This window comes from Sinocyclocheilus anshuiensis, unplaced genomic scaffold (assembly GCF_001515605.1).
Source record: "Sinocyclocheilus anshuiensis isolate Anshui unplaced genomic scaffold, SAMN03320099.WGS_v1.1 scaffold1673, whole genome shotgun sequence".
NCBI lineage: Eukaryota > Metazoa > Chordata > Actinopteri > Cypriniformes > Cyprinidae > Sinocyclocheilus > Sinocyclocheilus anshuiensis.
Genome location: NW_015538012.1, coordinates 263283 through 290542, shown reverse-complemented (window position 1 = coordinate 290542; position 27260 = coordinate 263283). Strand labels below are relative to the sequence as shown.

At 37.5% G+C, this 27260-nt stretch overlaps 4 protein-coding genes across 8 annotated transcripts in view; 1 reads left to right on the top strand and 3 right to left on the bottom strand.

Annotated features, from left to right (window-relative positions):
* Positions 1–37: 37 nt before the first annotated feature.
* Positions 38–5957, bottom strand: LOC107678107 (schwannomin-interacting protein 1-like). Of its 4 annotated transcripts, none has more exons than XM_016473278.1 (8): positions 5378–5957; positions 3941–4158; positions 3662–3777; positions 3489–3570; positions 3145–3306; positions 2329–2458; positions 942–1908; positions 38–91 (listed from the first exon to the last, which is right to left on the bottom strand). In XM_016473278.1, exons 1-7 carry the CDS (start codon positions 5478–5480, stop codon positions 1808–1810), a joined length of 912 nt encoding a protein of 303 aa, XP_016328764.1. In that variant the 5' UTR covers positions 5481–5957; the 3' UTR covers positions 38–91; positions 942–1807. The 4 variants fall into 4 exon arrangements, with proteins under 4 accessions (XP_016328764.1, XP_016328752.1, XP_016328772.1 ...); XM_016473266.1 differs by having other exon boundaries at positions 3477–3570; positions 5378–5955; XM_016473286.1 differs by having other exon boundaries at positions 3477–3570; positions 5382–5955.
* A 312-nt stretch (positions 5958–6269) lies between these two features.
* LOC107678101 (ribonuclease kappa-A) lies at positions 6270–7795 on the top strand. Its single transcript, XM_016473237.1, has 3 exons — positions 6270–6536; positions 7008–7090; positions 7296–7795. Exons 1-3 carry the CDS (start codon positions 6459–6461, stop codon positions 7438–7440), a joined length of 306 nt encoding a protein of 101 aa, XP_016328723.1. The 5' UTR covers positions 6270–6458; the 3' UTR covers positions 7441–7795.
* A 504-nt stretch (positions 7796–8299) lies between these two features.
* Positions 8300–14658, bottom strand: LOC107678172 (arachidonate 5-lipoxygenase-like). The gene is made up of 14 exons (XM_016473354.1): positions 14524–14658; positions 13736–13940; positions 13550–13631; positions 13323–13445; positions 13048–13154; positions 12206–12378; positions 11976–12119; positions 11603–11806; positions 11367–11453; positions 11017–11186; positions 10759–10880; positions 9237–9337; positions 8893–9063; positions 8300–8693 (listed from the first exon to the last, which is right to left on the bottom strand). The coding sequence occupies exons 1-14, from the start codon at positions 14656–14658 to the stop codon at positions 8514–8516; spliced, it is 2004 nt and encodes a 667-aa protein (XP_016328840.1). The 3' UTR covers positions 8300–8513.
* Positions 14659–17567: 2909 nt separating this feature from the next.
* The window catches only part of LOC107678089 (proline-, glutamic acid- and leucine-rich protein 1-like), a 14867-nt gene continuing 5174 nt past the window's right edge, over positions 17568–27260 (bottom strand). For both annotated transcript variants that reach the window (XM_016473214.1, XM_016473222.1), the window contains exons 11-17: positions 25883–25996; positions 25465–25609; positions 24668–24830; positions 24525–24580; positions 24207–24431; positions 19762–21564; positions 17568–18114 (exon numbers count right to left, since the gene is read on the bottom strand). In XM_016473214.1, coding sequence (XP_016328700.1) covers positions 18022–18114; positions 19762–21564; positions 24207–24431; positions 24525–24580; positions 24668–24830; positions 25465–25609; positions 25883–25996 — 2599 coding nt within the window. In that variant the 3' untranslated portion in view covers positions 17568–18021. The remainder of the gene's footprint in view (positions 18115–19761; positions 21565–24206; positions 24432–24524; positions 24581–24667; positions 24831–25464; positions 25610–25882; positions 25997–27260) is intronic.

Genomic DNA, 27260 nt, shown 5'->3' with positions numbered 1-27260 from the left:
CCCATTTTTATGCTTCTGAAACCACGTCTTCTCCAACGAACAAGTTTGTTTGAGTTTCCAGCGATCTCCTCCTTGTGGTCTAGTTTAACGTCTATGAGAGATACATTGGTGTTAGGATGCACAAAAAAGTACCAGCTTGCCAAAACCATTAAAAGCAGTCGTCATCCCACACAAGCCCTCCCCGCATCCCCCTTTCTCTTTCACAACCCCTGGTACTGTTTGCGCATAGGTATATATGCTGCTGATTCAGACCCTTTTCACTTCATTAACCCATCAAACAGTAACCACACTTCCCCTCTATGTTCTATTTTATCTTACCCACCCCTCACCCCGTTCCTCACACCAGAACTCTCTACCCCATCCCTCTTCCTCAAAACAAATATAAATGATACGTAATTGCCAGCTTTAGAAACTTTCAGCCTTTGTTCAACTACACCTAGACTCCCTCTGGCTCCATTTGCACATTAAACATCCTTTGGGATTCAATGGATGTCATGGCTATCCCCACCTCCTGGTAAAGTTAGCACACAGCTGACTGAGCTCGTGGTGAATTGCTTATTGCCTACCACTTCTCAGACATATAAGACACTATGTAAATAAATCAGTAAGTACCTGAAGGTCACTAAATGACATTAAGGTAGTCTGCTTTGGCTAAATAAATAACAAGGCCCTTACTTGGGGAATCAGACAACACCATAAACAGTGCAAACAACCCTTCAGATTACCCACATATTGCAAGAGTTCACTGCCCTGCATAGCTGTAAACTTATTTAATAGTGAGACTAAAAAGACAAGAATATTTATAGACAAGATACACATTAACATTTTTCTGGGTAAGCAAAATATGAGTTTTGTAACTGTAAAACACCATTGACATACGCAAGGACAGCGAAAAACACCTATTACATCTGGTAATGAGCGGTTAAAAATCTTTCACTTACCTATTTAGTAGAGCGATAAAGTCCTTTTTAGAAAAAACAAAGAATCTCAGTATTAAATAAAACCTGAGGAACACCTCTATTCCAATACAGTTACAGCTAATTCGACTATCAAGAAGAGCAAATCGAAGAAGATCTGGATGCAGTGATGGCTTTGTCTAGTCATTCAGTCCTGAATCTTTCCCTTTCACATCAGTTCCTTGAAGTATTTTGACCATTCTCTCAATCCAACCCTCCTTGGTCATCTCTTGCTCCATGATCTGTCCCTCCCTCTTTCTTCTTTCCTCTATTAGTGCTGAGCTGGCCTTTTGATGACACAAACTCTGGCTAGGCAAAATACACACAGATACACACAATAGAAGAGCAATATTATACCATTGCAACAAAACAGAACACATATACAATCATACTGAATTCCCTTTTATTCCACAAAATAATATTGAAGTATTTCACAAACAGTGACACAAACAATCCAGTTATGAGTTGCTTGGCAATGTATGTACACACACATAGCATTTAATGAGCCATGTCTTAACATGTGAGGCTTGGCATAATTGGCTTTGGCACTAAACAAATTAAGAGTAATATTGAGCAAAAGAGCATGTCATGACATACTGTACCGCTTTGTTGCTTTATCAGTTAGATCTTGCAACTGTAAGAGTGTAAACTGCAGTTTTAAATCCTCATCGGTGCCTTAAAAATGTCAAGAAAAATTCTACAATGAAAAAGTCTTTTTCAAGTGATGATGGAGTGCTGTAGCTTTTCACAGTAAAGTCAATTAGTTCAGGCAGCTCACGGACAGTCTTGTAAAGGAAGGGTCCCTTCATTTTGTTCCTTAGTGGAAATACTTTTTTTTTTTTGACTGCGCGTCAGAGTGATGTCATATCTTGTACCTCCAGCAGCATGGCGTCTTGCTCTGTTCTCAGCTGGTCCCTTGTGAGAAGTCGACCCACCAGCTCTGAACTGAGGTCTACACACATACACAGACTTACTCAATTATTCACAACAGACATCATCAATATGTAAAATACGCAATATGTAAAATAATACTGAAGCTGCGTCCCAAATGACGCACTATACACTATGCACTCATACACTATGTACTTATGCACTATGTACTCAACCATGTATAGTATGAATTATATAAGGTTATTTTGTCATTCATAATCAGAGTCTGATAGCCCCTCCCCCTTCGGTACGTAATTAAAGCTGCGACAGTTGAGTGCATGAAGTGTCCAACATTCCACACTTAATTTTTTCGGTTATTTATGTGCATCATCCGGGTATTTAAAGTGCACTTTTTGGAATTTTCAGTGTGAACGCACTAATCGCACTATTTATACTACAAAACGTCACAGAATAGTGCATAAGTATGCGATTTGGGACGCACCTTTAGGCTTACCATGAATGTCTTTGCTTAGTGAGGTCCTCAGCGCTTTCAACTCCTTCAAGCTGAAATTCTTCAAGTCATTTCGTTCATAGTGCTTCCTTTCTCTGACAGCCTCACTGGGAGGTATAGTCTGTGATTGGGGTCAGTGAAGTACAATTATGACTTTGCATTTATACACAAACATTCAAATGTTTAGGGATGGTAAGATTTTAAAATGTTTTTGAAAGTCTCTTATGCTCACTAAGGCTGTGTTTATTTGATCATATACAGTAAAAAACAGTATTATGTTGAAATATTATTATTTTCTATTTGTACTTATTGTAAAATGTATTTTATTCCTTCCTGTGATGGCAAAGCTGAATTTTCAGCAGCCATTAGTGTCACATAAACCTTCAGAATTCTATGCTGATTGGTGCACAAAAAACATTATTATTATTATTATTATCAATGTTGAAAGCCCATGTGCTGCTAAATACTGTTGTGGAAACTGTAATTATTTTTTGTTCTGGATTCTTTGCTGAATATTCAAAAGAACAGCATTTATTTGAAAATGATTTTTTGTATAAATGTAAAAGTCTTTACTGTCAGCTTTGATCAAATTAATGCATCCTTGCTGAATAAAAGTATTAATTTCTTTAAAACAAAATCTTACTGACCCCAAATATTTGAATGGTAGTGTACAGAACATGGCATCTACATAACTAATAGAAAATAATGCCTAACTATTTGAATAAGTGTGCTTCTGGAAGTTACCAAACACATAAAATAAAATACACACTTAAGACACTACACCATGAGTATGTGCTCTTTTCTAACCTGTTTGTGCTCCAATCTCAATTTATGTCTGAGTACACTCAGTGCAGCTCTGACATCATTCTTGAACCCTCTTGATTTGGTTTTCTTAGTCGATGCAGAGCTTGAACCACGTTCTTTCTCTAACCTCTGATTGCTGCCACTCTTACTGGACTGTTTTGCCACCTGAAAAGGTAACAAAGAGCATAAAAAGCAATTATTAATCTTACCAAGTAAATCCCATCAATAACAGACATGAACAAAAATATGTCTTAAATATCACATTGTTCACATTACAGTATGTTGACACTCGTGCTGATTAACTGTGAAAATGTCAATATTGCGATTTTTTTTACCTCGTTTTTTACCTTTGCCTCCATTTCCTCTTCTTCCTCTTCACTTTCACTGTTGTTGATGAAGCAAAGCTGTAGATTCATCTGGCTCTGAAGCCTATAATAATAAAGCACTATTGCTATTGATTTGATTCAAATTTCGAGGAAGTGAACAGAAAAGTAGTTGAGATTTATGAAATCTGTGTGACCTTGTTGTCAGAGCAGTCAGACGACTGTTGCAATCGTCCTCCATGTCCTCATAGGTTTCTCTGTGACTGCTCAGCCCTCTGATTTCTGGCCAGTCTACTGTCAACCTGTCTAAGTCCTGCAGAAAAACATCCCAGTATAAATTCATGGTGGCTGTTATGGTAGATAAATAGTCAAGGAGTATAGTAAAAACAACTGTAGCTCTTGCCAATCCAAAACATGAAGTGTCATTCGTTTTTTAATCTTTTAATGCACATTACTATCTTTACTCTCATTCAGACCTTTTCCCTCTGTCTTCGCTCCTCTTGTTGCTTCTCAAGTTCAGCAATACGGAGACTCAGATCCTCCCAGTGCATGATGGGTAAGCCCAGGTCATCATCAGGGTATCCCTCTTGCCATAATAAGGCTGCCCCCTCTGCATCCTCCTCTGTCTCATCACTCTCTTTTTCATCTCCTCTCTCCCGCTCTTTTTCTTTTTCTCCATCCATTCTCAAGGTACCTAACAGAATAAGAGTGAGGATCAAGAAGACAATATATTTTAGGGGAAAACAATAAAAAAAATAAAAATAAAAAAATAACAATTCTATAACACCAAATGTTTTTACAGGAAAAGAAAGGAAAGGACATGACATTAATTTGTGCTCTGCATTTAACCCATCCAAGTGCACACACACACACGCTGTGGTGCCCGGGGAGCAGTTGGGGGTTCGGTGCCTTGCTCAAGGGTTTCACTTCAGTCGTGGTATTGAGGGTGGTGAGAGCACTGGTAATTCACTCCCCCCACCAACAATCCCTGCCGGACCTGAGACTCAAACCCACAACCTTAGGGTTACAAGTCAGACTCTCTAACCATTAGGCCACAACTGCCATATACGGCAAACTCTGTTTAACATTTACTCCTTAAAATGAATTAGTATCTATAGTACTCACTCAGTACTATAAAGTACTTTTTAATTATATTATGTTATTATACTATATAGTACTTTTGAATTACTAGAAAATAATCCAAGTGTCCAGTACCTGTTTCCCTTACAAGAATATTATTCAATGATACGCTAGTACATACTAGCATTTATTCATTTGCTACTTGTAGCCTACCAGTAGTGACTAATTATTCAATTGTTAACAACTTGCACATTCTTCCTATTCAATTCCCATTAAATTCTATAGGATGCTGTGGTTCATATATCACTCCAACAATATATTCTGGTACCTTTTTAGTATTTATTTATTAAATACTATAGTACTTAGTCTAGTAACTTTTAACAATTCAAAATAGTTACCAATATCTACAGTTTCTTAGTTTTAACTGAACAGACACTATCCCTGAATATTAGACACTAGTGTGTATTTCAATTCAAGTAAGTAACATTTTACTTAGTAAAACAGCTTCTCTTGCAACATCAGTGTTTTGTTTGTCTTTCACAGAATATGGACGAAACATTTCATCATTTTTCCCCTAGAAACAACATCCAGAACAAGAGCCATCTACCGTACTACCACAGAAACTGCATTGTCCCAAAATATCATGAAAAATACTACTTTGGAAAGTAGGTTTAAATCATAATGAGGAATATATTTCCATATTTTACGTAATTTATACATTCCAATTATTAAAAGGCTTTTTAATGTAGCCGTGTGCTATCACTTTTGGCCACGTATTGCACCGACACAATGTATCCTAAAACTGCTGTGTTGCCTAGTTTTTAGAGGTATACTTACTTTTTTGGTGGAATGCGTTTGTAAATTATGCCTTGCTGTCCAACAAGTCAAAATTAATAAATTTCCATAGTTTTCTTTGACTTTAAATCTTGTTTTCATGAGTGGCTGTCCCGTTACGCGCCCTCCTCGTCTTCGTTATCCTTTTCACTCTTTTTCATCCATCGAGATGACTTTTCTCCATATTTTCCCCTCCTTACACTTCGTTCTTTAGAGGGTTATATCTATTGATTTTCACCTGTTTAGTCAATACAACATGTTGTTCGTTAAAAATGTCTCAACGCAGAGAGCCAAAAACTAAAGGAATTTGGCGACGTTTTGTTGTGGGGAGAGAACGTGAAGGGAGGAGAATGAGCAAAGAGTCATAAAAGTATCCACTTCAGGTGTCCAGTTTCAGCATTTGCAATCATTACGAAACATTAGTGAATACATCCTTTTTAAAAATCCCAGTAGATTGTAGTCTAGAACTCCTAATAGATAGCTGCACAAAAAAAGTGTGTTTCTAATCTGAAAGTAAACCGTTTGGGTTTAAGTGTCAAATGTCAACGAGCCTAAACATGCCTCATTTATGAAGGCAAAATTGTAACCATCAGTGAACTGCTGGGTTTAGATTATGTTTAAAGAACATTTAGATAAACCCTCGGTTGAGGACAAAACATCCTTTAAAACTTCATAATTCGAGGGAAATAAACTTTAAATGCTTAAAAACCGATCAAACGTGACTGCTTTTATATTTCCTCATCTTAAATGGTTTAATAAAGCGAGTAAAAGATGGTTGGAATGGATGTGGATAGTGTGTTTGTCAAAATAGACAGTCGATGAGCTCTGAATACTAGCGAAGTGCATAAAGTTTGTTTCAAACTCTTATGGCGTTGCACTCGGCAGTCCCTCTACTTCCGCTTCCTCTAAAAAGTCAGCTGATTTAATCGGGTGACTGTTGACGCCGATCTTACCGAGGCTAGAAAACTTAAACAAAAGTCACTTTTAAAGTTGAAATGACAGTCGTATAAAGTTTATTTTATTTGAAACGGTCCTCTGGCATCTCCGAGTAACTGAAAACTGACAAGCTTCTATAATAGAATGGCTTCTTTGCTTTTCTGCGGTCCTAAACTGGCAGCATGTGGACTGGTCCTGAGCATTTGGGGTGTCATTATGCTGGTAAGTTAAATATTCTCTATTGTGTCACTATTCTTGTGTCTTCTATGCATAGTAAGTCCATGCTGAAAGGTCAATAAAATACATTAAGCATATCTTAATTTTTTTGGGACTGTAGTAAATTGCCTTCACACATAATGTCAACAACAATGCAAGGTTCCTATTGTCCTGGAACACTTAGAAATGTCAGGGAATTGTAAAAGTTTGATTCACAGGCCTGTAAAAGTGATGGAAATTTCTAGTCAATATTATTTTAGCTAAAGTATTTATTTAGCTAGAAATTGCTCTTTGTGAGGGCTATAATTATAAAAAAAATATTGATATTGAAAATCCTTACCCATTTACTACAAACTACTTGAAAAATCAAGTAGTACAACTTAAACATAAAGGTGTGGGGGCCCTGAATATGAAAACTAGCAGACAGTGCCAGTGAAGGGAGAAATACAGCCCTACATGATGTCTTATTCCTCTTAGGCAATGCTGGGGATTTTTTTCACCACACATTCAGCTGTGCTCATAGAGGATGTACCTTTCACAGAGAAAGACATGGAGGACGGGTGAGTTCCGCTTACTCATTTAATCACACTGGAAAATAAGTCTGTCTAGCATAGGGAATGTCACATATTCTCACGACTTTATGATAGAAACTCTGACAGTTTTTTTTCTTTCTCTCCCCTCAGCCTGACCAAAAATGTAGTCCAGTAGCCTTGTCGAAGGGGTTTTGGCTTTTTTCTAACACACTATTCTTTTCTCTCATTTCAGGCCGACGGCACTGCAAAACATCTATAAATTGTACAACCAAGTTGGATACAATTGCTTCATTGCAGCAGCAATCTACGTTGGCATTGGATTCCTGTCATTTTGTCAAATTCACCTGAACAAGCGCAAGGAATATCTGGTGCATTAGTACCACCGAGTGATTGGAGTATAACTCTACCTCTAAGTTCCTTTGTTGTCTTTGTATGTAGTAATGCTGCCTTTGCCTTAAAATGAAGCCTTAAATGAGTGTAGATATTTAAGATTGAATGATTATCTATTTTACTGTGCTTTTCTTTATTGCCTTTCTATCTTGAAGCCTATCATAAAATATGTGTGCGCTTATCCATTATGATTATGTGGTACCTCCCTAATTTGCCTTTTATAGTCCTCTTTTGATCAGTAGACCAACCAAACGTAAATAAATGATTTAATTGTGATTTTATTTATACTTAAATACCTATCATATATTCAGTCTCATTAAGTAAATGTTGAATGGAATTTTACATGGTCACATTGGTTCTGTTGTCACAATAAATTACTCAAGATTTTGATGTGAAGTATGTCACTATAGGAATAGATAGGTGTAGACCTTGTCTCTGTCAACACGGTTCTAAAATTTTAGGTGAATAACTAGAAACTCTAAACAAATCCTCTCATGTGCAAGTACTGAAGGTTAAATGGTATTAAAAAATTCTATATGAAATAACGAAACAGACTTTATTTGCTATGGAAAGTAGCTGTACAATGCATGTTATTTTTAATACAGCTATTGGTAAAAGTATAGTAGTAATGCATGTTTCATTGTCCTCATCTAGAAGAAGAACAGGCTATATATGCAGTACATATGAAGTGCATATTGTAAGGCTGATGACATGTATTAAACAATAGTTCAGCACCACTCAAAACAGTGACTTCTGACATAAAGTTTATTTTTTAATGTTTTAACTATTTTCAGAAGAAAAAAAAAGACTGTTCATGAAATTGAAGGTAAAAAAAAAAACAATGCATTCATTCTTTAAAAAGTGTTACAAACTAAACAAATTACATAATTATGTCACAGTATTTCTGCTGTCATTCCTGAGAATGGCATAGGTTTCAGCTATAGCTAGGAAAGGCACTTTGGGTGTAATTTGAATGTGTGCTAACTTTAAGATTTAGCTGACCTACTCAGGAAAATTCTCACAGATGCACATACACATACATTTAGAATGAGAGTTTTCTTTAAATGGTGATGCTATTTTCCATACGGCTTGGGCACAGATAAAGGTACTGCAGTTCCAGTCCCTCATTCTGAGCTATTATCTGCTCCTCCAGTTCTTTCAGCTCCTTTCTGAATTTATCAATCACCCTCAAAGCAGCAGGCTCAGTAAAGTACTGTTCCACATACTGGCCCATTGGGATCTGAAGGAAAGAGGAAACAACTGTTAAAGTCATCATTGTGATAATCTCTTAAAGGCTAATTAATCTTAATGCTTCATGGAAAGAAATTTCTTTTGGATGGATATAGTCTGATGTTACTTATAAATATGGATTATATTGTACTTATACAAGCATAAATAATATAAAAGCACACTTGTGATGGCCTGTGCTATTGACCCACCGCATCCGGCTGTGCTCTGCCCAAATGCCATGTGATGGCCATCTGCACACAGGACTGGCTGATATCAGGGAGGGTGTCCATGATCATGCCCATGGTGACAGCATCCTTGTCTGTTGGTGGAGGGTGCCGCATGGTGCAGGGTGTATTGGGAACCCATGCACACCAGTCAAACTACAGTACAGAGAGGGAGAGCAACAGTGATCACAATAAAGCCATGTAATGCCTTGTAAACTGATTTTTAGGTAACACACTTCATGTCTGGTAACCTGCATTCAGTATAGTGAAAAATAATCAGGTCTTTAAAGTGTATTTTTAGATTTGATAAGATGTGATGTGTTAGTTACCTGTCCATTGTTGGTGGCAGCATGTTGTGCTGTGCTGGTAAAGATCACCACGCTTAACAGTGTGATGAGTTCTTCTTTTGTCTTCAGCTCACTGGCTAGGCCTGACATGCAAGAAACATGAATAGTTACTCCTAAGAGTCAATTTCAAGTGCCATTTATTTAGCTCATTCTCGTTCTTTTTTCTCTATATTCAGTTCCATCACACAAAAGCACAAGGCAAACAGCTCATGTAGTTCATTGTGATGAGACACATACTATGGACATGTTTTTCCCCTAGTGACCACAAGGGGTCACTATTATAATTCTGTATGTTCTTTATTACTTCCTTTCCTGTTTTATTTTGACTTAATGGTGTATCTGGCCTGCAGCATGTGTATTTATCCCACTGATGTCTTTTGACCTTTTTAAAATGCAATATCGGTGACCTGTATTTGTGTATTGTATTGGATGATTTATATTACCATCCAAAATGTTAGGGTTGGCAAGATTGATAAAAATATTTTTTGAAAGAAGTCTCCTGTGCCCACCAAAATAGTCTCTTATGCTACACTTATTTGATCAAAAATACAGTAATATTGTGAAATATTATTGCAATTTAAAAATAACTGTTTTCTATTTGTATATATATTTTAAATTTAATTTATTCATGTGATGGCAAAGCTGAATTTTCAACAGCCATTATACTTTGGTCTACACAGTGTCACATGATCCTTCAAAATGATTTGATGCTCAAGGAACACTTATAATTGTCCATTTTTAAAAACAGTTGTGCTGCTTAATATTTTATGTGGAAACCGAGATAAATTTTTTCAGGATTCTTTAATTAAATAAAAATGTAAAAGGACAGCATTTATCTGAAACAGAAATCATTTGTAACATTATAAATGTCTTTACTTTCACTTTTGCTCAATTTAATGCATCCTTCAAAATAAAAGTATTCATTTCTTTTAAAAACAAGGTGCTGACCACAACCTTTCAAACTGTAGTGTATATTGTTAAGTAGGGGTGTGAATCGGCACTGGTTTCACGATTCAATTCGATTACGATTATCATGTCAACGATTCGATTCAGTTCAATATCACGATGCATCATGATTATATCAAATTTATTTTGTGCATTTTTATTAAATTATATAAGCAGGCAACTTTTTAAAATAATTACGTTAATTAATATATTCATTATTAATTAAAGAATTAAACAAAGTAAATATATTTTCAAAACATACAAGAAAATATAAAGTAATAAAGGGGGGCAAAGACAATTACAAGTGATAAACAAAAAGCAGTGCTTTAAGTATTCGAAAGTTTACAGACAATCATAGTTATGGGTTTTTTCTTTTTTATGGTCTATTACTGCATTGATGCAGAATTGTCCACGTCCGCATCACGATGCTACGATTAATTTCGACACCCCTATTGTTAAGCCTAAATAAATACACTGCACAGGGTTCTGCACAGGGTCCTTTATCCACTACAGGACATTTGTGAGTCCAGTGATGCAGTCATGTATATTTATATCTTACCAAAATGAGGCACATCCACAAAGCCCTCCACAGCCACATCATTAATCCACGCCTGAAGTTCTGAGTCCTGTTCAACTTCACTATCACTCTTGTAGTACAGGGAAACTATTCCTGAAACAAAACTAAGAGAAAAAAAGAGCGTTTAAGGAAATAGGTTTGATGTGAGTTTTCACATGCAAATGTCTAAAAGAATTATGTCCATCTACAGGCATAAGAATTAAAAGCACTGAATAAAGAAATCCTATTTAAATACATTACTTTTGAATTACATCCCACAGCATCATAGAATGGTCCTTGTAGAAATAGTCTCTCAGTTTAGTAACGCCTCTGTCCAAGAAGTCAAATTTGGGCTGGAGGGAGCGATAGGTTAATACTTTATACTCCCTCTGGGCCAGAATCAAGAGTCCATCTCCACCTGTTGATACCACCTGAAAAACGCAATTTTTGAAATGTATGACCTACTGAGTGAATTCAAAATACACTACAGTTATGTTGTTTGTGGTTGGCTGGTTTTAGTGGGTGATAAGATCCAGGACCACTACAAATTCAGTGCCCAAAGTTCAAAGTGCTAAAAATAGTATTTTTTGTAGGCTTTATTGTTTACTTACCCTTTTGAAGATGCCATCCGGTGAGATGAGCTGTGTTCTTCCACGACAATTAATCTCAATCGTATACCTCAGGTGTGGAGTCAAGAGCTGCAATAAGAGAAAAAGTAAAGAAGACCCTTAACATACAATACATCTGGATAATTTAAAGAATGAGCGATTTTGATGTAACAGTGATTATCTAACTAAACATGCAAATGTATCTTTCCTAAAAAGCATTCCTGTAGACTTCCTCTAACCTTATATATAGGGTGAACAGCAGGCAGCTGTCGGAGTGTGGACACACAGATCACTTCTACCACCAAGTGTGTGCGTAGCAGATGTGATAACAACTGAAAGACCTGGAATTCAGCGTGACGAACCCACATCTTAGCCAACAACCAGGCCAGAGGTGGATCGCTAGGTAGAAATATGGGTGTGTCTTTATCAGGTTTCTGATCAAGCTGAAAGGAAGAGAGTTTAACATTCAGCAGAATTCATGTTTACATGCTTTTTGTCTTTTTTCAAACATATTTTCAGCTGATGGAGGCAGGAATAACTGCTCTAAGAAAAATTCTGCTCTATATTCATCCCAGATTATTACGATAATAAATGTGAGTCAGTAGGTTTTACCTGTATGGCGATGGGAATGAGACCTTTCTCAGGATGCTCATACAGTAAGCAAAGCGGGGCAGCTATGTGCTGTGTCTTGTCTCTGATTACATTGGCAGGAATCCCATCCATTATCGCATGATCAACCAGGAATATATTTCCTTTCTTTAGCAGGAGAGACAAAGAAACATTATTAGATCCACTGTTCCAAGAATCCATTGTATTTAAGAAAATAAGCACTAAACTCTCACCTTGAGTTCCTCCTTCAGCGTGGTTGTAGGTATCAGAGACGACTGCACCATGTCTCCAGTGACAGGGAAGTTTGAGGGCAGCTCCTTGCACCTGGTAATCATCCGTGGGTTTGAGCCATTGAGGAATTGGTAACCAAAAAAACTGTCTTCCTTCCAGTGCTTCATGGTGTATTCTGATCAGAATATTTATCACAAATTCATGTTATTCATTTAATAACATTTAGAAACACATTTGTATGTAGGTTGAAACAAAATCAATCAACAAACAGCTAAAACAGGTTTAAATATTTCACTGCGTCACTGCATCTCTAACCCCTGGATTACGTTCTCATTTGCATATTTATGAGGTAAATAACGTCGAGCAAAAAAAATAGCTCCTGACAGACACGCTACCTCCACCTGTTTTTATAACTGCTCACCTGTCTGTTGATATGCCCTTTATGGTAGTTTTAAATGTTTTATAGTACAATAAGCAACGAATAACATGGTATTTTCTTTACTCCAGATAACGCGTTGCACATTTTTCTCTCAGACACTAAAAGAGCGTGTAAAGTTCATGCGACTATAAAAAAGCTCACAAGGTAAGTGCTGTTTAATTTATCATTGATTTCTGTTGTCCAAGAGTTTCTCCAAGAGTGGGAGTAAACGTAAAATTGTGACATGACATTGTGAAATGCCATTCATTTGTCTCCTACACATAGCTGCGTTCCATAAACATGTTACAGAATGACATTTTCTGGGAAGAGAGCTTTCCGAGAATGAAGTGATTTGCATGAAATGCATATTTTGTGGTAACTAAGCTAGGTATTCAGCCAAAAAAGTGAAGATTTAGTGATTGTTACCAGCTATAGGGCTTCTTAGCTTCCAGAAGATCCTTTTGAAGTCGTCCAGGTCATTCCAGGACTTCCCGAATTTGATTGCCAGTTTTTTCAGAGAGAGCTCCAAAAGCCTGAGAGGCCAAACGGTTTACAAATGAGTTAGTGATTAGATTAATGTAATAGTAATTAAATGATGCATAGACAGGGGAACACACCGGCTTATGCACCTTAAAATATCAAGTCAGTCGCTCTAATAAAACAATACATGCTCTGCAAAACCTGTAGTGCCTTTTACTCACGCATAGTGAAGGGATCCCACAAAGTCACTGCGCTTCTCGTTGTCAAAGCGAGCATCCTGGGGGAGATCGGCCTCTGACTTGGCATCAATGCATTTTGGAATGCCTGGGGCCCAAGCAAGCCATCTGATAGGTGAGACACCGAGTTCAACAGGGATTTGTGAGAAGTACATTCTTTACAAAGATAGGAATACAGTGATAAGTTCAGTGTATGCAATTGCCTTGAAGACCTGTATATTTTTTGCCTCTCCTGAAGCTCTGCGTTTCTGTGAGATATCTCCAGTGGCAAGGTGTCATCACTGATCTTTTTGGCTATGAGAGAAAAGGAACCGGAGTTGAGGACTTAACCATGCGGATTCATTTTGATCTCAGATTGATCTTAGTTGTTATTGCATTTGCAGTTCAACATAACTGACCTGTGCCTTCTCTCAGCTCTACTACCACTTTATCTCCCACTAGCCAACGGTAACAGGGAAAAGTATAGCTGCATCTTTGTCCAGGTACACTGACTTTCACGTAAAGGCAGAACCAGTTATCCTCCACCCAGTACTTCTGCTTCTCCAGGCGCACCAGTATCAGGGGACCCAAATCAGCAGCGCTTTTAACTGTGTAATCATCCACCTACAAAATAACGGGAATATATCAATATTAGAGATGTTTTAATTCATTATTATTAGTCAGTATTGCATATTTAGTTATGGTTATTTCACATTTTGTACATTTAGATTACATTTCGCTATCATTTAATGCTCACTTATTCTTTAAAAACAAATAATTTAATAATACCTTTAAATGTAGTATTTAACAAATCTCAGAATGATTATCTGTTTTTCAAACTGTGCATTATAATAACATGATGTCTAAATTCACTTGTATCATCTAAAATGTTTGTTTATAGTTTTTAGTGTTTTATTTTAATTTTGTAGACATAATAGTTCAAAATAATTCAGCCATTTATCAGTTATTGGCTATTGCATAAAAATATACCATTATTTTTCTGAACATTATTGGTCAAAATTTTAACATTGCTGTGTGTCTCTTCTTTTTAGAGATAGATTTTTTTTTGTTTTGGAAATGTGATTTTTTTTCATAACATTATGATCATTTGTCACTTGTAAATAAAAAAAGATCTTGACTGCACTAGACAGAGAAAAAAGGAAGAAATAGTATATTTAATCATAAGCACACAAGCATGTTTACTCACCGCTCCTCTGCGGAAGTCTAGGCCTGGATTGTCCAGCACGGTTCTCTCACTCTCTCCTCTCTCTCCAACCAGAGTCACGTATATGTAGTTATTGGTTCCTGAATATTCTGAGGTCCCGGTCTGAAATATATGCATGCATGTATGTGTATTTATATATACATAATAACTATAGAGTACACACTATGTAAAAAAAAACTTTTATTTTAGATGCGATTAATCACGATTAATCATTTGACAGCACTAATATATATATAGGTTACATAAATGATCTAATAGAGAGCTATAGCACATGTTGTTGCCTCAAAGTATTGTGCAATCAGTTTCTGTCTGCCCTGGATGATAACAAAAGCAAGCAATGTATGGTGGAAGTGAAAGTGGAAAACAATGATGGCTGGAAGAGGATTTCTTGCATAAGAATGATCTCCCTTGGGCTATATCACCTGTTTTCACATAATAATAGATGTGATGAATTTTAAACATGAAACCAAGACACACCTACAATCAAATCAGCATAGGGCCTTGAATAAAATAAAAACCCTCAATGTATTATCAGATAGAAAAGATTCAAATGCAGGTAGACACTTCAGCGCAATTTGATCTAGTGAGCTTCCCCTGTTGTAACAATACAAATACAACACAATTCAAACTATGAAAATAAAGGAGCCCATTGTGTATGTGGTATTTACAGTAGAAAAATATAACAGTACAGTATTAATATTAAGGAATAGAAGGGAACATTTTATAATAAGATTTATTTGTTAGTTATGCATTAGGTATCATGAATACAATTTTTACAGCATTTATTAATCTAGGTTAATATTAATTTAAGATATGCTATTGATCAGTGTTAATTTATGTCTGTTTATAGAACTTAAAACTGCATTAGTATACGGTAAAGGGTTTCATTAGTTGTTGCGGTTGTAGTAGCTTTTCTCACACTTTTCTAGTTCAAATTAATCAAGCATGGTAATCTTTAACCAACAGCCACACATCTAGAAAAACTTTTATCAGATCAGGTTTCACTAAGATATTTTAGAGCAAGCTGATTTATCTGTCCGTTACGCCTGCTAATAAAACTGCACTCTGTACAGGTGCATAAAAATGTTTTGCATATATAGCACACAGACACACATACATAGCCTAAAAGCTTAGAAGCATCATCATATTATGGCCATCAGGAAAGGTGCCTCGAAGGACTTAAAGTAGCTTAAAGAAGTGCCTAGACTTAGTTATTCCAATTGACAGAGGTTCACGGAGTTCTTACCAGTGAGGTAACCTGTAAAGAAACACTCATAGATTTAAACCCATTGGAGTTGCTTAAATATGTTCCAATAAATTGACAGAAATCTGAAGAATAATTGGGAAAAAATGTTACCTTTTCTCTGTAGAATGTTGTGGTGGTGAAAATCTGCTTTTTGTGTTGCTCCTTCTCTGCTGTAGTTTCTCTTGCTTTTTTCCGTCCCCCTCACTGTCCTTTCTTTCTCAACCAACTAGTTTCCTTCTTTCATGTCAGCCTGTTGCAAACCCCTTTGTACACAGTAACTGGCTGTTCACTGACCTTCCAGTTTCACTGACTGAATCAGACAGATATTTGCTTTAAAATGTCCTGTTTCTACAGGTCTCCTCCCTCATACCTCCTTTCCATCCCTTCCCCCTCTCCCCCTTTAGCCTTTTCCGTCAGTCCTCTATGGGCTGATATTTTAACCTCCTCATTTGTTTATTCATTTTTTCTTTGCTATCCACTTCAAGGAAGTGGGTAGTACTAGCTCATAGAAAAGCCACAAGGTTAAACATAAGAATATGTTTGTGCTGTCTCAGAGACAGGGTTCATGTGAAAGTTTCGCATGCAGCTTCAGTGAGGTTTCACAAGTTTAGTACAATCACATTTCATCTAGCTTCAGTTAAGAGGTCAAAGTGTTACAGCTTGTCACTGCAAAGAGTTTATTTGTAAAGAAGTCCATTCTGTGCAGAATTACAAGCAATACTTTACCTTTTTAACAGGGTACTGGCAAATACCAGGATTCTAACCAAGACATTTCACTTATTTTTCCAGTGGTTTGTTTCACATTATCGTCTCAATTTTTGGTCCTGAATATCTTTTAATACGGGACATGAAGGTTTTAGGGTTTTATATAACATTTAAACTTAAAATCTCATTAAAAGATAGAGTGCAAAATAAAACATTTAAAAAAAATTAAGGTTGTGCATGTGTGCATTTACAAGTGCATTTTAGTGTTGGCAGAAGGCTTAAATATATGCAAAACGTATTTGGTGTTGAGGAAGTACATGACGGTAAGCACGTTCCTGTCTGCTAGTTGTCCTCTGGTATGTTATTTTAAGGCACTACTGTTCAAAAGTGTTGGGTCAAACATCAGCAAGAAATGCATAATGTTACAAACGATTTCTATTTCTAATAACTGTGTTTTTCTTAACTTTATTCATCCATTCATACTGAAAAATGTATTGCAGTTTCCACAAAAATATTTTGCAGCAAAATTGTTTTCAGATATTTCTTGAGCACCAAGTCAGCATATTAAAATGATTTCTGAAGGATCATGTGGCACTGAAGAAACTGCTAATGAATAAATAAATGAATAGCTTCATCACAGGAATAAATTACATTAACTGTATTTTTTACCAATTTTCACCTGTATTTGTGTCCCATTAAGACAACGTGTGAGAGCACTGCACTTTATCTAATCACACCATCCTTTAAAATTATATCACTAATGAGAACTTAAAAGGAATGTACTGTAGCACCAAAAAATACTCAGGAAGTCAAGCAGGAGCAGGACCAGAGTTCAGGAAATGAATTTATATAGGATAATGAATGCATTCCTGTGGCCTCGACTGCATGCCATGTCCGCAGAGTTCACCGTTTAGATGTCTCACGCCAAGCTGCTGTTATGCAACTGTTTTTGAGAACACTCAATATCAGTTCCCCATTACGACATGATTTCATTCAAATTGTGATTATAATTTACTTCACCTAAAACTTAGAAATGATAGTGTCTAATCTCTACAGAATCCATGAACAAAGTGCCATAACAGATCCTCTTTATTGCATGATTTTTAAACACAATGGCAAGTATGTGTGTTACATATACAAACGATAATACAAAAAAAAAAAAGACCACAAAACACATTAATCATACTGTCCAACTGATAAAAGCACTTTTGAATACTTGTGACTACTGTATTATACTTGTATTAAGCTGCCAGAAAAAGAAAAATACCAATCATGACCACCTAAATGTTTATTATTCTCAACTTATGAACGTTTTTTTCCATCTTTAACATTATCAATGGTATTGGCTTTTCTTTTAACATGAAAACCTAAAACTCTTTCATCAAATAAAACCGTTTTGGAGCTGTTCTAGTGCAACTACAGCAGAGTTTGAGGCAACAGTATCAGTCAAATGTGACCTTTCAGGTTCTGACTATTCATTGGAAAGCCCCTTTGATGTGACAATTGAATGAATGAGAAGTCTGGTAATGTTAGGACTGTGACTGTGAGGCTCCGCGATCGTCATCGTCTGGTGGACAGTCAACAAAGTCAGCCAGCATAGAAGCCATTGCCTCATCATCCATCTGTAAAAGAGATCGAGCAAGAGGAGAGAGCGAGTTAGAGAGAATGTGCTGGAGAGAAATGCTCTGAATAAGCAACATATTGTTTACATGCCATTACCAGAATAAACACTACAAGTCAAGTAGTTAACAAGTAGACACTGCGCACAAAAGACATTACAAGACATACAAGGCACTCTCATTTGTTTTGGCTTCCTCAATCGTTTAAAGAACTAATCCAAACTGAGGCCAGAAACTACTTCATGCAAGTATGCACATGCTGATGTAATGTGAATCCTTGCTGATGTACAGTACATACCCCATGCATGTTCATGCATTACTGTGGCAGTAACAATCGTCAATATTCAAGGAAATACAGTTACTTGGAAAGGGTGACATTTAACAGTGTAATTACCAGTGGCGGCTCGTCGGGGGAGGCAGGGGAGGCACAGCTTCCCCATAATTTTGAGGTGAAAATGGGAGGAGGATGATTTAATGTTAATAAAATTCACAATTAATTTCAGTTCATGTCTCAGAATGTGTAATTTTTGTTTGTAATTTTACAGTTGTAATATCATAACGAGAAAGCACCGCTTTTCTATCGCGAATGTGCCGAATCTGCTGATGTAATTACAACCGCTAATGATATAGAAGGGTAGGGGGAGGCCGGGGGAGAGATGAGCTCTCGTGCCTCCGTTGGTAAAAAAAATTAGCCAATCACCATCGAGTGTTCAATTTCAGCGCTGAGGAGTGTTGAGAAATATCAACCATTCATCATAGAGACGTAAATTACGTGATATTAGTTTGAACGTCTGCCGCTGCACTGATAATGTACCAAGTACTTATGATGAGTAGCAATATTGAATATTTGATTGCCAACAGATTTACCAAGCTGTCATTCAATAGGTATATATGCAGATTTTAAAAAAGGGAAAACACGCCTAACTGGATATAGGCTACAGCAGTCGGCTTAATTAAATGGCGCAACAGGCAGCTCTCTTTTAACACAGACTTTTAAGAAGGGATGGATGTTTGCTTCAAGTGATAGGCCAGGTAAGTGAAGTTATATTATCTTGCTGTGTGTCGTTTTCTTTACGTTTTCTGACTAAAAGCAACCAAAAAGCCATTTTAAAGTGGTTAAGCAAATAATAATAATCGGCAGGGATCCCAGACCAATACAATTAGTGTGCCTCCTCTATTTTAAAACCCACGAGCCGCCACTGGTCATTACTGAGGTCGCTGGCCTTTGTAGTAATGCTGAGAACACAACATTAGGGTTTCTCAGTGTACTAAGGTAACCAAAATACACATTACCATTCAAAAGTTTGGGGTCTGTAAATTTATTTATTTATTTATTTTTAAATACATCTCTTATGCTCACTAATGATATATTTATTTGATCAAAAATACAGTAATACTGTGAAATACTACCATTTAAAAAGTCTTTATTCTATTTTATCAATTTGTAATGTAATTTATTTTTGGGATAGCAAAGCTGCCATTTTTTAGCAGCCATCACTCAGGTCTTCATTGCTAGAAATATCAGCAAATTCTAATATGCTAATTTGGTGCTCAAGTATTCTTTTTGAATCAATCCAAGCCTGTGTAGCTAAGGGCTATGCATTTGGAGAATTCAGAAATCAGCACCAGGGTTAGACATTACTCAGTTACCTTTTTCTTTTCGGTGCCATGCTCAGAAGACTCTCCTTCCTCGCGATCCTCCATTTTCCTCTTTGTTCCCCTTGCTTCGGAATCCTCTCCCTGTTCACCACTCTCTTTCTCTACCTCTTCCTCTGCTGTCTCGGCTACACTCTGTAGCACCTCTTGCTCAGACGTGGATGGTGTGCTCTGATTGGTTGTGTCTTCGGGCTGTAATTCTGGTTCTTGCTTTTGAACTTCGTCTTCTACAGTCAATTCCTGACTCTGTTGTGACGTCCCAGCATCTTCCGCAGGATCATCTGGTCTTGCCACTTCCTGCTCACATGTTTTCACTTCAGGTTCAACCGCCTCCACTCTGGTGTCCTCTTCATGGCCTTCTGCATCTTCACTGATTACAAGACTCTCTATTTGATTCTTGCCAACCACAGGTTCATTTCTCTCAACCGCTCCAATGTTCTCAATTTCCTCCATGGTCCCCTTGTCCTTAATTCTTTCATCTGCATAGACACTCCTCACACCCTCCATCTCCTCGATCCCTGGTTCAACTTCTCGCTCTTTCTCCATGCAGAACATTTCCATCCCTTGCTGCTCCTCTGCCTCAATCATGACCTCTGCCTCCTCCTCGCCCATCATCCCTCTGCCATTGTCTCCCTCCAACGGCTGGATCTCCTCACTTTCCTCTTCATCCTCATCCTCACCCTCTTCGTCCTCATAGTCTTCGAACTCGTCCACACTGTACTCTTCATCAATGAAGTCACTGCCTTCCTCTTCCTCCTCTTCGTCCTCCAGGCCCTCCTCCTCTTCTTCCTCCTCTCCTAATTCATCCTCGTCCTCCAGCTCCTCTTCCTCCTCTTCCTCATCATCGGAGCTGTTGATGTTGATGACGTTCTGGTCCACTTCATTTGCTGGGGGCTGCGGCTGGAGCTGGCGGCTGGTCTGAGCAATCTGGTTCTGAAGCTGCATCTGTAAAGACAAGCCCAATGTAGGTGGCTGCCCACCTGGAGAAGTCTGCATCAACATCTGCTGAAGTTGCGGCCCACCCGTCAGCGAGTCTGCAAGTCCGGCAGGTGATGCTGAGAGTGAAGCTGGAGTTGAGTTCAGAGGAGGCACCAGAGACACAAGCTGGGCTGTCTGGCTCGATCCAGGGAAAGAGTTAATGTTATTAGCATTAGCTGGTAGAATCTGGTGGGGAATGGAGGTGGGCAGCTCATTAGATAGCGAAGTGTCAACCGATCCAACCTCACCCACTATGGGGGCAGAAGACTGCAGGCCACCTACAGCAGGAACTGCTGACTGGGACAATGACTGTGCATTTGCCGCTCCATCTTGCATCTCCATCATCATACCCGCTGGCATGATGACCACGCTATCATCTGAATCGCTTTCTAAAGAGATCTCTACATCTTCCGGCTCCTCTTTGTCGTAGCGGACAAAAACTTGTCGTTGACCTTCAGGGGCTCCAAGACCTGCCAGTTCACCCGGTTGGGCTGGAGAGAGCAGCAGGTCACCTGGGGTGGCTGTATTGCCTGCTGGAGTCGGAAGAACCGGAGGAGCCAAAGGTAGATGGTTCTCCAAAGAACCAAGCAGGGTAGCGGGACCTAAGCCCATGGGATGTCTGGCAGGGAAAGGTGGCCCTGTTGCAGGTCCACCAAGGAGGGTAGGGATGGAGAGTGAGGGGTTTTGGCCAGAGGCAAGGACAGGGGCAGTTGGGGTTAATTTGAGAGTTAGAGGGGTGAGAGGGAGAGAGATTGAAGGTGTGCGAGGATGAATAAGGGTGTTGCATATAGTCAGAGCTTCAGCACAGAATGACGATACCTGTAGGGAAACAAAGAAACAATAAAAAAAGGAAAGTGCCAATAGTCACATTATGTGAGGTCAGTACAAATTTGACTATGCCAACACATAATGAAAGAGACAACGTCACCATTGTTGAACAGAGTGACACAGTAGTTGAAACTCTTAAAGGGATATTCCACCCAAAAATATAAATTCTCCAAACAACATTGGACCTCATTGACTTTCATTATATGGACAAAAAAACAAAGAAAACATACTTTTTCAAAATACCTTTCAATTGCCTTCCTAAATCAAACAGATTTGGAATGACATGAGGTTAAATAAAAGAAGGCACAAGTTTCCTTTTTTGGCTAAATGAAGAAATTTGATAGGTGTGTGATGAACCTCAGACAGATACAACCCTATGCCAGGGCCACGCTCACTTGGCAATTTCTATTCTAGTGTTAAAATAGGCTAAATTTAGCTTTTGGAGACAATAAAAGAACCAGTTTGCCAGGTGTAATGTTTCTTTTTAAGTTCTCAATACTTTCCTTTAGACCTTTGTAAACATGAAACACTGTCTCCAGTTACAGTTTCCTGCGTCATTTGAAGCACATAGCCAGTACACCACCCAGAATGAGCTTTCACAGTGAAAGCAAACAGCCACATAAGAGACGATACATATGTCAAAATGAATGTCTGTGTACGTCAATCACTGTATACTGACATTTTTTTTAAATGTTTGCGCATTCAGACAGGTTGGGTGCCGTTAAATTGTTTAAACTGGAATGTATACAAAAAGGACTGGATTTTGGTACACTGATTTCAGAAATCACTGGTTTTAAACGTATGAAAACATATATAGGCATAACTGAGTCTATTTGAGGTTGTCTGAGATACCATAAGAAATACTGGGAACACTTTACAACACAGTTCAGTTCATTAACCATAACTGCATTATGCATTACATATAATGTTGTTAATATTAATGTCTAATATTAATACATTCAAAATTTCAAGTTATATAAATTTAAGGTAATGTATCAAGGACAAGCAAATTAATGAGCAACGGCATATTTATAAATGAACCTATATTAATAAATGCAGTAAAATTGTTCTTCATTGTTAGTTCATGATACCTGCATTAAATAATGTTAAGTTAAACCTAATTATAAAGTGTTACTGAAATGGGCTGTTAAGTGTCAACACCGACTTCAACAGCCTCTTATTACAACACGCATTTACTCAACTCTGTGGCCTTTGTAACGTATATACAGTGGTCCCAAAACATGTTTGGACATTTAGGCATAAATGTATTTGCATTATAACAAAATATCAAAACGGTATTTCTTTCAGAAAAAAAGAGTTCAAAATATGAAACGCATAACACTTTCTGGTTGTCAAACTAAATGTTCATTTGATAATGTGATGAACTACACGGGGTTATTTTGCTGGATCATCTGATTGAATTTGATGGAAACTGACCAGTGTTAATTTTTACAGCAAATTTTGATTTAGTTTTAGTCAGTCTTTTGACTAAAATGCCATTTAGTTTTAGTCATCTGAATTGTTTTTAGTTTTAGTCGACTAAATCTACAGTAAATTTAGTCGGCTAAAATCTAATGGGTTTAGTTACAGTGCATTTATTAAGCATTTCTCTAAAATTTCCAAACTCATTATATAGGTTTGATATTAAGGTTTTATCATGATAGACAACGATTTAACGGTGGTGACACACAACATGCCTTTATGTTATAATTAAATAAAACCACTTCTCAAAAAGAACAAGAACACGGTCTTCTTTTTAATGAAATACAAATGGCATTCTTTATAGCAAATTGTTTACCATATTCTTCATTCTTTCAAGCAGACATTTATTTCTATAAATAAATTTAGATTAATCTTTAGGGCTACTACAGTTTTTCAGTTTTCAGTGCATGATTTTCTGTCTTTCTTTTGTTGCTTGATTAACATCATTGACTCGTGACTCAATAGCAACTAAATTAGGCTGCTGTCCCTTTAAAACCAAATGCACAGCTGCAATGGATGCAATGTACGGATACACATTCTCCCTACTGTTTACGTTCACTTAAGACGTAATTAACTGTGTTTACGTGAATACTCATCAAAACTGACAATTTGACATAATTTTGTGTGTAATTCTCCATTCATACGACGCGAAAGAGTACTCGCGCGCTGCGAGACGCGCTTTCTCTGCATGTATGCTTCAGTGTCTGCGCTCAGAAAACTGGACCGAATTGAGTTCTCTCTTGCGTCGTCAGATTTATCTATATGTCTGCTCTTCTCTTACTCCCACATATTGACATTTTTTAACGTTTTATGCGACATGCAGCAAGTGTATGTTAGCTTATGTCCCGCTGGTTCATATGTACGCATCTAACCTCCGAACCACGCAGCAGATTCGTTCTGAATGAATCTCTTCCCAAATCGTCCCTCCCTAACATTTTCGTCTCGTTTTTATTTGTTGACGAAAATGTCAATAGATTTACATCATCGTTTTTGTCATTCAAAAAGAGTTTTAGTTCGTTATCATCAGTGAAAAAAATGTCGTTGACCTGGAACTGACTTCATAAATCTATGAAAACTGACTGAGACCAATTGAAAAAGTGGCTTGGGCAACAGAATTTGGAGAAAGGTTTTAGTCAAGGATGTTCACTCACAATGATGTTGTGATGTCGCCGTCCGTGACTGAAGGCAGACACTGCGCAGGAGAGGGGAGGAGGCCAGCGGGGAGAGGGCACCAGCACAAGTGCCAGTAAGAGGCGGTAGAGCTCTCGGCGAGGAGAGGGGCTGCCATACTGGCCACTGACAGCACCAACCTCCAGCACACAGTGAGACTGCTGCTGCAGACGCACACACAGAGGCACCACCAGGTCTTGGATCCTCTAACAAGGGAGAGAGTGTTTAGAAGAGCAACATGAAACACAACTTTCCATACTTGTAACATAAAAGACCTCAAAACAGAAACATGAACAGACCTTATGCAGATCTTCTTTCAACAAAGTTCCACTGGTCAAAATGATCTGTCTTAATGCTGTAAAGGAATCATTCATCATCAGTAAATAAATGTTTATTTCTGCTAGTAAAATTTAGAATTCACTGATCTTCACTGAGCACTCACCCCGAAGAGCAGCGACACACGTGTCTTGATTGGCTAGCACATCTCCTTTCCTCTGTAGTGATATTCCATCTCCCATTCCCAATCCTTTCGTTCGACGAGGACCTGACTTGCCAGCAGAACCAATCAGGTCATTCATGGACTGTGACTGTTGTCCGGAACGAAGCTAGACAGCAAAAGAAAGAACCATTGGAGAAAGAAATGGAAATATTTCAAGCAGGGCTACAATTTAATGTATTCATTTTGATTAAAAAGTGGTCTTAAAAACAGGATGACACAATGCCCAAAGATGACCATGTGGTACATTTGGGGTCAGTTTCACATGCTTAGCAAGGCTGCATTTATTTGATCAAAAGTACAGTAAAAAAAACAATAAATGTAACATTATTACAATTTAAAATATTTTTTCTATTTTAATACATTGTGAAATGCAATTTGTTCCTATGATAGCAAATCTGAACAATCAGCAGCCATTACTCCAGTATTTAGTGTCACATGATCCCTCAAAAATCATTCTAATATGCTGATTTGATGCTCCAAAAATGTCTTATTATTAACGGTGTTGAAAACAATTGTGCTGCTTTTTTTAGTTTAGAAACCGTGATGCAATTCAGGATTCTTTCAAGAAAAAGACTCACATTTATATGAAATTGAAATATTACTGTCAATTGATTAATTTAGTGCATTCTGGCAGAATATAAATATTCAGTTCTTCAGATTACACACCCATCTTCCCCAGGAGGCTCATCTCTAATTTTACTCCCCATGATGTTTGTGTTACAAAGACCCTTTAAACCTACCTTGACTGCTTCTGATGCTGGTGTGATGTCACCCATCAAATGAGTGAAAAGTAATTCTGTGTGGGAGGGGCTTGCCTGAAGCAGAGAGGCACCTCCTACTCTTACCCACAGTTCAATGGTACGGTACACGGTCACTCGCACTGCACTGTCAGTAAAATAGAACGTCGTCAAAAGGTTGGACACTTAACTAAAATAACAGCGTAAGCATACTACTTTGTGCTTTATTCACTACATCAGTGTGTTACTATGTCACAATGAAATGTGATCAAGTGTTCACAGGAGAAGCATTTCAGAAATGCTAATAAAAAAGGTAATCATGTCTGACCACTTACGGTCAGAGTGCCCAAGATTATTGTTAATACAAGGCACAAAGAGGATAATATTTAATTTTCCATCATCAGTGGTGTTTCTGTAATACCTGTATGCTCTTTGCTGGCCCAGACTGGCCTCAGGCAGAGGTGTCCATGCAGACAGAGATTGTGAGAAAAGCCTTGTGAGCACACTGCTATACTGGACCAGTCCACCACCCACACTGTACCACGAAAAAAAAAAAAAAGCCATCACAAATGATCAGCTACTTCTGTACATTTAACCAGCAACCACCAGCATACAATTCTTTAATCAAAAATGAAGCAGTCACACAATTAATGTTATATAATATTAAATACATGAAAGTTGATGGTGGTGGTAGTATCATGGTTTGGGCCTGTTTTGCTGCATCTGGTCCAGGACGGCTTGCCATCATTGATGGAACAATGAATTCTGAATTATACCAGCAAACTCTGAAGGAAAATGTCAGGGTATTTGTCCGAGAACTGAATCTCAAGAGAAAGTGGGTCATGCAGCAAGACAACGACTCCAAGCACACAAGTCATTCTACCAAAGAATTGTTAAAGAAGAACAAAGTTAATGTTTTGGAATGACTGAGTCAAATTCCGGACCTTAATCCAATTGAAATTCTGTGGAAGGACCTGAAGCAAGCAGTTTATAGGAGGAAACCCACCAACATCACAGAGTTGAACTGGTTCTGTACTGAGGAATGGGCTAAAATTCCTACAAGCCGTTGTGTAGGACTGATCAGCAGTTACAAACGTTATTTGCAGTTATTGCTGCAAAAGGGGGTTACACCAGATACTGAAAGCAAAGATTCACATACTTTTGCCACTCACAAATATTTAACACCGGATAATTTTTCTCAATAAATAAATGACAACGTATATATTTTTGTCTCCTTTGTTTGATTGGATTCTCTTTGTCTACTGTCAGGATTTGTGTGAAAATCTAATTATGTTTTGGGTCATATTTATGCAGAAATATAGAAAATTCTAAAGGGATCACAAACTTTCAAGCAGCACTGTATAAATACACATACATGCATGTATATATTTAAGAAAAATATGTTACGTTTATATATTAAATATATTTATATATTATATAAATTATATGAATATAAATATATGCATTCAAATGCATGCAAATATTTACAAAATATATGCTGTACATGTGTTTATTTATATATACATAATAAATATACACAACACACACACATATATTATGTAAACAAAAACTTTGATTTTGGATGCGATTAAATCACGATTAATCGTTTGACAGCACTTTCAGGCCCTACTCTGTACCCTATTTGTGAAAAATGGCAGGCGATGATGTGTTTACCTACTTAACCATATTTTGCAGAAAAAACTGTGAGCTAAATTTGTTTTTCAAAATGGCAAAAAAAATGCAGAAAGCTAGCGTTTAGTAATAGCTGTATTTAAAAAAAAAAAAAAAAAAAACTGGTC

What these genes read in the sequence shown, in the direction of transcription:
- LOC107678107 (XM_016473266.1), bottom strand. Translation starts at nt 5,480, where the DNA reads ATGAAAACAAGATTTAAAGTCAAAGAAAACTATGGAAATTTATTAATT. An exon ending in GCATTCCACCAAAAAAGTAA is followed by an intron (nt 4,159 to 5,377) that starts GTATACCTCTAA and finishes TTATTCTGTTAG; the next exon opens with GTACCTTGAGAATGGATGGA. An exon ending in AGGCAAAGGTAAAAAACGAG is followed by an intron (nt 3,307 to 3,476) that starts GTAAAAAAAATC and finishes TTACCTTTTCAG; the next exon opens with GTGGCAAAACAGTCCAGTAA.
- LOC107678101 (XM_016473237.1), top strand. Translation starts at nt 6,459, where the DNA reads ATGGCTTCTTTGCTTTTCTGCGGTCCTAAACTGGCAGCATGTGGACTG. An exon ending in TTTGGGGTGTCATTATGCTG is followed by an intron (nt 6,537 to 7,007) that starts GTAAGTTAAATA and finishes TATTCCTCTTAG; the next exon opens with GCAATGCTGGGGATTTTTTT. An exon ending in GAGAAAGACATGGAGGACGG is followed by an intron (nt 7,091 to 7,295) that starts GTGAGTTCCGCT and finishes CTCTCATTTCAG; the next exon opens with GCCGACGGCACTGCAAAACA.
- LOC107678172 (XM_016473354.1), bottom strand. Translation starts at nt 14,658, where the DNA reads ATGCATATATTTCAGACCGGGACCTCAGAATATTCAGGAACCAATAAC. An exon ending in CTGTTCACCCTATATATAAG is followed by an intron (nt 11,454 to 11,602) that starts GTTAGAGGAAGT and finishes CTCTTATTGCAG; the next exon opens with CTCTTGACTCCACACCTGAG. An exon ending in TGTGGATGTGCCTCATTTTG is followed by an intron (nt 9,338 to 10,758) that starts GTAAGATATAAA and finishes CTTGCATGTCAG; the next exon opens with GCCTAGCCAGTGAGCTGAAG.